Consider the following 8,925-nt stretch of genomic DNA (forward strand, 5'->3'; position numbering starts at 1 on the left):
AATAAATAAATAAATAAAAATAAAAAAATAATTTTTTCCTACTTCAATTTTTAGTCTAATATTACAGAGGTAGATATTGACCAGGCCGACCAGAAGAAACCAGATACTTCTAATCCAGACACTTGGATTTGAGCCCCAGCTCCATGTACATTAACTGTGTGACATTGGACAAGCCAATTAATCTCTCTAAGGAGTAAATGTAATACCTGCCTCATGAAGTGTAGGTAGAACTAAAGTCGATATGCACTTGGCACAGTGCCTAGTCCATGGTACATCTCTTGATAAATATGAGTATTACTCCAATGTATTAAAATAAATATGCCAACAATCTTTATTTATTTATTTTAAAGTTTGTAGCAGAGGATAGTTTTATTAGAGCAGAAAGTTACAGCTCTCGAAATGAGAGGGTGTCCCAATTGGGATGACCCCCAACAATCTATTTTAATACAGGTGCAATGATTCAGTTCTTAGTTTCCTGAGAGCTGAAACAAAATCAAAGAAAATTTCTATTATTGCTCTCATTTTCTGATGGGAGAGAACATGCCAGAGATTAAGGAGTCCCATTTCTCCTACCCCACAACCAGACAGAAATGCTAATTGCCAATGAGTTACATAAGAGACAAAGTTACATAATAGACAATATCTTCATTAGTGGTTTTACAGAGATTGTCAACACATTCCTCGTGTAGTTATTTCTCCTAATGATCCTGTGTTAAGGCCAGGGGCATGACTTTAAAATACAACTAAAATATGGGAAGTATCTGCTTACCTTTCACATATCACCGTTCTTGCCAACTCTCCTTTCTTCTCTGTCCTTCATCCCTGCTTCTCTCATTTTTCCGTCTTTTTCCTCTCTTTTGCCTGCTGTCTTTTTGTAGCAACCTCTTGACCTCCTTTTCTTTCCCCCTAACTTTTCCTCCTCCACTCCTGGGTGTTGACTGACAGTGGCTTCTTCAGGTTCAGAGATCTTCAGGACAGCTGAGTTTTTAGAGTGCTACTTTTCCAGGGTAGTTCAGATTTTGAGCTCTTAAGTAATTTTGGCAGGTTGCATTTCTTTCCCTTTCTCCATATGCTCTCCCTCATATAGAAATCATAAAGTGTGTTTGTAATCATTGTGCTTTGAAACCATGGTAAAAGGCATATGGCAACCCTGTTCTCAAGTAAACACTCCAGACATCTAAGAGTGTGTGGCAGCTCTAAGTACATCCACAGCCAGCTCAGGATGCTTTTCTGTCTTCATGTTTTGAGAGTCATTTTGGAAAAGGCTTGAAAACAGAAGGACAGTATAGGGGCTCTGTTGTCAGATGGTTGTTTTGTGGCACCCCCAAAGGAGAGTGGGCCACCCAGCCTCCCAAGGTCTGGCTGTCCCATCCACTATAGCTGATTGCTGTCACAGGGGGATGTGCGAGCACTGTCACCAGATTTTCTTTTTCATTTTCAAGAGAAGCCAAAATCTGGGTTTGTATCTGCAACTTTCTAATCTTTAAAACACTCTGCAGGCAAACAGGACACACCAAGGACCCTATGGAGACCCACAAGGTCTCCCCATTTATGAATCTCCCTTGCTTTGAAAGGCTATAATCCTAATAAGGGACATATAGTTATTTCAAGATTTGAAAGAAATGTAAGTACTTGACTTGTGCTAAACTATATGCTTTTTCTAGATTTCAAGGGTTTTGATTTGAGGTCAAGAAAATGACTGTAATAAGGGCTTCATTACACTTAGATTAGATAAAAATTAGGATCAGATCACACTTAGGATTCAGTTCCATTTTGTCATCTGAAACAATCAAGGACAATGCCCTGTCTTGTCTTGCCTGTTCTGAACAGGTCTCTCCGGTGCTGGAAAAACAACAATAAGTTTTGCTCTGGAAGAGTACCTCGTCTCCCACGCCATCCCCTGCTACTCCCTAGATGGGGACAATGTCCGTCATGGCCTTAACAAGAACCTTGGATTCTCTCCCGGAGACAGGGAAGAAAATATCCGCAGGATCGCCGAGGTGGCCAGGTTGTTTGCCGACGCTGGTCTGGTCTGCATTACCAGCTTCATTTCTCCCTTCGCAAAGGTAAGCTGGTTTGGCACGCTGCACAGTTCCCACACACAGCGCCGGTTCTCTCAAACTGTGTGGGGGAAAGGAGCCGGGTGGAAGGGAGGGTGCAAAGGAATGTTAAACTTTCAATTTCCCCTGCTGCGTCTTTCCTCCCCTCCTCCCTTGCTCCCTCATTTCCTCTAATGATATTGGTTATGTAAAGAGCATCCCTTCATTTCCAGATCCCAGGGCCCCAGTGGACATAACCCCTTCCATTTTCACAACGGTAAGGCACACTTGGTCTGAGCTGAAAGGAAGAAAAAGTTCTACAAGAAAAAGTACAAGAAGAAAAAGTAAAACTCTAAAGCTCTGAGATTTCATTTCCCAAAAAAGTCAGAGTGCTTTCCTTGTTAAAACAAAACAAAACAAAACAGCAGTTCAGTGCCAAAGCATCAGGTTATGTGTTTAAATGTTGAAATCACCGAGGTGGGGTGTCACTCTTCTTGCTTGAAATTTCAGTGAGCTGTACAAGTCAGACACTCCGTGCTTTGAACACGCCCCATGGATGAAGTGCTCCCATCTTGCCAGCCCTGAACTTCAGCAGAGAAGCTTTGCTGTGGTTTTTCTCTGAAAGTCCCTGAGAGAGCTGTGTTTATTACAGCAAAATTTCTGGACTTTCTCTGAAGGGACATCTTTCCTGCCACCTCTGCAGAGCACAAACCCCAGCGGTATCCTCAGGCGGTGGCATCCTGGAGCACACAATGTTTTCTGAGGAAGAATTTCATTGTGAAACCTCTTCTTAGGTTCCTAAGTGTAATTTTTTCCAGGATCGTGAGAATGCCCGCAAAATCCATGAATCAGCTGGACTGCCGTTCTTTGAAATATTTGTAGATGCGCCTCTAAACATTTGTGAAAGCAGAGACGTGAAAGGCCTCTACAAACGGGCCCGAGCTGGGGAGATCAAAGGTAGGAGAACCAGCTCAGTGCCACCCTATGCCACCAAGCCTTCCTATCTGTCCCCGGAAACCTGTGGGAAGTTTCAAAAGCTGTTTTCCAAAATGGCAAAATACAGCAAATGCTATTTTTTTAATCCAATTGTAATATAGTCAATATGTAGTTCATGGGCTTATGTGGGCTTATATTTTTCAAGAACTATCACCTCAGCCATAAGCAGTGAAGTTCAGGGAGCTAAAATGGGAAAGTATATGTTAGTATGTGTGTAGGACTATTTTTGAGTTTTTCATCCTCTTGCCTTCCTTTTCTAGTCTAATCAGTGACAGGGAGCTTAGATTTAGCCAGCCAGATTTTGTGGTTAATTTAGAGCTTTCTATACTGAAAAGACAGCTGTATAGTTTCTCAGGTACAGCTAGAGGTCAAAGATGGCTGTTTGACCTTTTCTGTTATAATCTGAATTCTCAGTTTAACACATGATTCCAACCTATGTGTATGTTATGCTTTATTGATGAAAAAGATGGCTCTTTTGGTGCAAATGTGACTTTCTCCTTTCTGCCTTGCAGGATTTACAGGCATTGACGCTGATTATGAGAAACCCGAAACACCTGAGCTTGTGCTTAAAACCAACTTGTCCTCCGTAAGCGACTGTGTCCAGCAGGTAGTGGAACTTCTGCAAGAGCAGGTGGGTAGACTGGTTTTGTCTTTATTATTATTATTATTATTTAATTTCATAAGATCATGAAAGATCATCTGTTTACGGGAGCATTCTTTTTATAGTTTTCATTTTTAACTGTTACCAATTCGGCTTCATTTCAGAACATTGTACCTTATACTATAATCAAAGGCATCCACGAGCTCTTTGTGCCAGAAAACAAACTGGACCTAGTCCGAGCCGAGGCAGAAGCTCTCCCTTCATTATCAATCACCAAGGTAAGAAAGCGCAGACTGGCCAAGGAGAAGTAGACTGGCAAAGAAGTAGGCTTAATGTGAGTCATTATAATCCATTTACAATTACTCTTAATAATAAGGGAAATGCAGTGTCCATAAAGAAAATCCCTTTGTTCTGCCAATTTTCTTTTTTTTTTTTACCCCTTCTCCAAGGAAATCTGTCACCAAGAGTTATCACAGGGCAGCTGATCACTGCCATGTACAGAGGCAGGCCGGGAAGGTAACTTCTATATTTGCATAGGACAATTTTACACAATTGTCTTCATACCTTTAGTTATGCCATAGTGCAGGCAATAGGCAGTAATTATGCATTGGCAGCTGCTGAGAAAATAGTTTGTCCAGAATACAAGTGCTTCTTGGGCAATCAAGAAGAATTTAAAGAAAACAAAAAGCAACCTCGAATTAAAGTGACATGAATGCCTCATTCTTTTTCTACTCTACAAATCCTGCTTTTTCCTCATCAGAGAGTCCAGTCTGAGGAAAGGGAGACCGCTTTAATTGCCTTTATTTTACTGGAATATATAAAAGGCATCCCCAGCAAACTGCTCTGCATGTGCTGTGGCCTTTTTATGAATCAGTGTTAGTTGGTCTATATAAGGTGACCATGTTTTCATTGATATCATTTTATGATCCATTAAAACCTTGGACATTTTTTTATAAGAGGCAGAGTAAATTAGGAACCTACTTCAGCTCATGAAGACGCCATACTCTAATAAGTCATGACAAATTTATAAACAGGACCCCTGACTCTATGAAATAAATTTGGGAGGCTCCAATGCTTCAGGCAGATTAGAAACATAATTATAATTACAGTATGGAATCATAGTCCCAGTAACAAAATGGGCTTTGCGGTACAAGAAAAACCCATCTTCAAATAATCTAATAATTAATTTTTTTTTTCAGTCCTAGAAAGGTTTCAGAGCCGTGCTCCAGGAGATGGGTTGTAAAGGATGAACAGGAACTTTCAGATGGGGTGGGGGCAGAATAGGCCTGAAACCACGTGTGTGTCCCAGGGCTAGAGCTTGAAGGGTTTTCAATATCATGCTAAGAACTCTGGACTTTTAGAGTCAATGGTTTGCCCAGTTCAGTCAAGTAAATAGTACATTTGGTGAAAAAAATATAGCCAAATGAGAATTCTTGTGGGAAAAAGAATGAACAGTGAATGTTCAACACACTTGTATGCCATAAGGATACATATATACAGCCTAAAGTGTTCAAATAAATCATCTCAATTTGACAACTTTTCACCACTCCCCAGTAGGGAAGTTCTAGACTCAAACTTATCTGGCCCCAAGTTTATGGGTCAGCATAACATATGGGAACATTGAAAACATAAAAGGTTCTGCCTTCATTCTCCTGTTAACTCAATGAGAAAGAACTGCCCTGGGGCCAGATGGCTGAAAAACAGAGCTTGTGGAAATGTTCACCTGCTTTTCCTGTTTTGCAGCTGGATCTTCAGTGGGTTCAAGTTCTGAGTGAAGGCTGGGCCACTCCCCTCAAAGGTTTTATGCGCGAGAAGGAGTACTTGCAGATTATCCACTTTGGCACCCTGCTCGATGGTATAGTTTTTCACTGATTTGTTTGTTTCTTACTCATTATTAAAGAAAAAAACAACTCTTTCTCAGAGCCTTCACGGGAACAGGAAATGTTAATCCTTGGTTTGTAAATCATACTGTGAAAATATTTAGATCGCTTAGGTGTGTCCAATTGTGTTATGTATAAGCTTCCATGTTAAGGACTTCTCTGGTCATCCTCAAAGGAGTATTGATTATTTAAAACCAAGGAACTGAAAAATGAAGGTTTTTCTTGCACACAAAGCCAAGAGAGAGTTTAGTCTGTTTCCCCTCCACCCACCCTTTGTTGGTCTGCTATTCAGAAAGCAGGGGACAGTCAGAAGCCCTGCTGCCAGCTGCCAGGGCCACCCTGAGGCAGCCAGGATGAACTCAGCCCATGTTGCTGACGTGCAGGCAGCACCTCTCACCCAGGTTGCCGTGTTATTGCACTGGCTTATTAGAGTATGGAGTCCTCATGACTGAAGCATTATTCTTGCAGCAGCTGCTGTCCTTGGTGGATGCTGAAGTGTGAATAGTCATGCCTATCTGTGAAGTGCACTAGGATAGCTTCATCCGCTCACCTCTACCAAGGGAGCATTAAGGCAGCTTTCTGGGCACAAGCTGAATGGCTTTTAGAGAACTGATCTTGGCAAGTCGAAAGCATGTGTTATTCGGAAAGCTTCTGGACCCTTCTATGATAATTTCCTTCCCAGAACTGCCTGAGGCTATCCAAGGGAACTTGTCTGTTTCAAGACCTTGGGACAATGGCTGATAAGTGGGAAGGGTGGTGGCAGAGTCCCACTGGATTCCTAGTAGTGAGCAGGGCTCCAAACCGTGTAGGAAGAAAAATCAAATCAGACGTTCTTCCTTGGGAAAGATGTTCATGCTCTGGGCTTGTGTCTCTGCTTCGGGAATGAAGCATAAAGCCCAGATCAGAGCTCAGAAAAGAGTGGTTACAATGGGCCTTCTCCCCTTATTCCTCTTCATCAGCTGTGACTGATAAAGTCCCACAACCTGAGGCCTTCATTTCTAAGATTAGATTCCAAAAACCACTTGATTTACTTATAGCTTGCAATAATAATAATAATAATAATAATAATAATAATAATAATAATAATAATGCGAATCTGTATAGCACTTCTCTGTTTTCAAAGCATTTTCTCAGGCAGTATTTTATTTGATCCTTACGAAAGCCCCCTAGAAGACAGAAAACTGTTTTTTCCCACTTTACAGATAAGGAAACTGACTTCAGGTTAAGTGTTTTGCTCAAGTTTATACCACTGGTAAGTGAGGGGCCCAATATCAGAGACCAGAATCTCCTGACTTCTGGCCCAGTGCTCTTTCCAGACCAAGCTGCTCTCCTGATGTTCTTTTCAATAGACGTGAATAGGCCAGGTTGTTTGTGTAAGAAAGGCTGGCATTTACCTTGATGTCTTCATTTCGACACATGCTGAACACAGTCTGCATCAAGTAAATGTCATGAACAAGAGGTTGACCGTGAGCATCCAAACCAGAGCTGTGGCCTAAAGAAAAGTGGGCCACATTGAAAGGGAGGACCTTATTCCAGACACAGTGCTGTGCCCTTTGACTAGTATTTGTTCCTTACAGGAAAATACCGGAGCGGTGGTTGTGGTTGCAGAGGTCAATGTTAATAGAAACAAAGGTTCTTAACTTGGGGTTTAGGACTTCTGAGCATGGGGACAAAAAAAAAAAAAATCCTAGCATAGGCAAAATAGTCTGTTTTAAGAAGGGGAGAAGGGTCATTTTCCGGGATTAAGAGTTCATAGCTTTTGATGGATTCTTAAAGGAGTCTGTGATCAGAAAAGATGAACAGCTAATGTAGATAATTCATCTGGTTAATTTAAGCAAAACCTCTCTCCCTCTCTCACATTATTTCCATTTCGTTTTATGGTATTCTTCAATTTGCAAAACATGTTGCTATTCTTTATCTTATTTGGGTCTCACCACCATGGAGGTGGGTGAAGCACTTACTTATTGTTGCTCCCGCTTTCCGTGTGATCCAGGTGTCTATCCCCCACAAGCCCACCAATCTGGGGATATGAATGAGGTCACTTTCCCATGTTAATACTTGAATCCCAGCATTCCATCACCCGCTCATACAAAAATCCCAGTTCCTTCTAAAGCTCACCCACAGTGTCTGTGGGACTTTCCAAGGGGTGTTTCCTGTGCTCCCGAGCCAGGCCCATAGCCACACGCCACTTGCCATGCGGATCTGTGTGTCTCTGCAGCCACAAAGGTGCAGAAAGACACATGGATCCATTCATTCACTCCAGCCTCTAAAGTCCCTGTACCCACAGGGGTGTGGGTACAGGGTTCCCCTTTCTCAAGTGGGCAGGAGAATGTTCCCTTCCTCTGTGGTAACTTCAGTTGAGGACTCTGAAGTTGAGTGAAACAACTCTTGCAATCTGTACACATCCCTTTATTCTCCTGTTGCTGTCAGTGTGGCTGTGCTGTTGGGGGCGGGGTATTGAGACCAGATGTCATGCTATGTCCATAACCATTACCCACTTCTAGCCTCTAGGGACTGTTTCTGGGACTCTCTGTAAGACTCCTTTGGCCATGTGGGAATTCTCTGCTGGCCTCACCACCTACCCCTGCAACCGGAGTCCACTGGACATGTCTGTATAACCCCGGCTATAGTCAGGGTTTGAGACTCTCACCCTCCAGAAGCTTCCCAACTCCTATGGAAATCAATTAGTAAAAATAGATACCAGGGATATAATATGCTTCCCACTTCTACCTAAGTAGAGATAGAATACAGAGTGGATAAGAAGTGAGCTGTGGAGCCACACTGTCTGTGTTCGTGTGCCGGTGGTTAGCTGTGAACCTGGGGAAACTACTTCAAGTCTCTGGGCCTTACTTGAAGTCTAGATTCAAATCCAGGTTATCCTGGCCTGAGCATTTGTGCTTGTTCTACTGAGCATATGTTCATGTCCTCTAAACATCTAGGATTCTCAGATGTTCTAGAGCAGTTTGCATCTGTACCTTCTCCCAAAGCCTGGTTTGGAACTATTTGCAGTAGTTATGACATCACATATTTGCAAGAGACAACTTCCTTGTGAAGTTGGAGGGGCCCCTGAGATACGTTAAAATTATTTTTAAAACAGATAATCATCTGAAATAATGCTTTTGGATTGTGTTGAATAATATTCAATACAAACCTGGTTTCACCAGGTTTTTGCTGTCACATAGTCTAAATTTTTTAAATTAACCGTAGCAAAGAGCACAGTATATTTGTATGTTGTATGTGTGAAATTTCATAATAGGAATCTGCTCCTTGACATTATTGCTTTAAGATTATCTTGATGGAGAGCTGAAAACATGTTTCTTAATTGTGTTTGTATTTCTCTAGGCATGGTCCTTCCTGGTATGTACTTTAACTTTCCAAGTAGTTAAATTATTATAAGTAGATAAATTAT

At 41.8% G+C, this 8,925-nt stretch overlaps 1 protein-coding gene across 1 annotated transcript in view; it reads left to right on the forward strand.

Annotated features, from left to right (window-relative positions):
• Positions 1-8,925, forward strand: part of PAPSS2 (3'-phosphoadenosine 5'-phosphosulfate synthase 2) — a 76,444-nt gene that overhangs the window by 50,339 nt on the left and 17,180 nt on the right. The window contains exons 3-7 of the mRNA XM_019651515.1: positions 1,831-2,066; positions 2,858-2,996; positions 3,548-3,666; positions 3,801-3,914; positions 5,380-5,491. Of these exons, the coding sequence (XP_019507060.1) occupies positions 1,831-2,066; positions 2,858-2,996; positions 3,548-3,666; positions 3,801-3,914; positions 5,380-5,491 (720 nt within the window). The remainder of the gene's footprint in view (positions 1-1,830; positions 2,067-2,857; positions 2,997-3,547; positions 3,667-3,800; positions 3,915-5,379; positions 5,492-8,925) is intronic.

The sequence above is a fragment of the Hipposideros armiger genome, unplaced genomic scaffold, assembly GCF_001890085.2.
Source record: "Hipposideros armiger isolate ML-2016 unplaced genomic scaffold, ASM189008v1 scaffold_161, whole genome shotgun sequence".
NCBI lineage: Eukaryota > Metazoa > Chordata > Mammalia > Chiroptera > Hipposideridae > Hipposideros > Hipposideros armiger.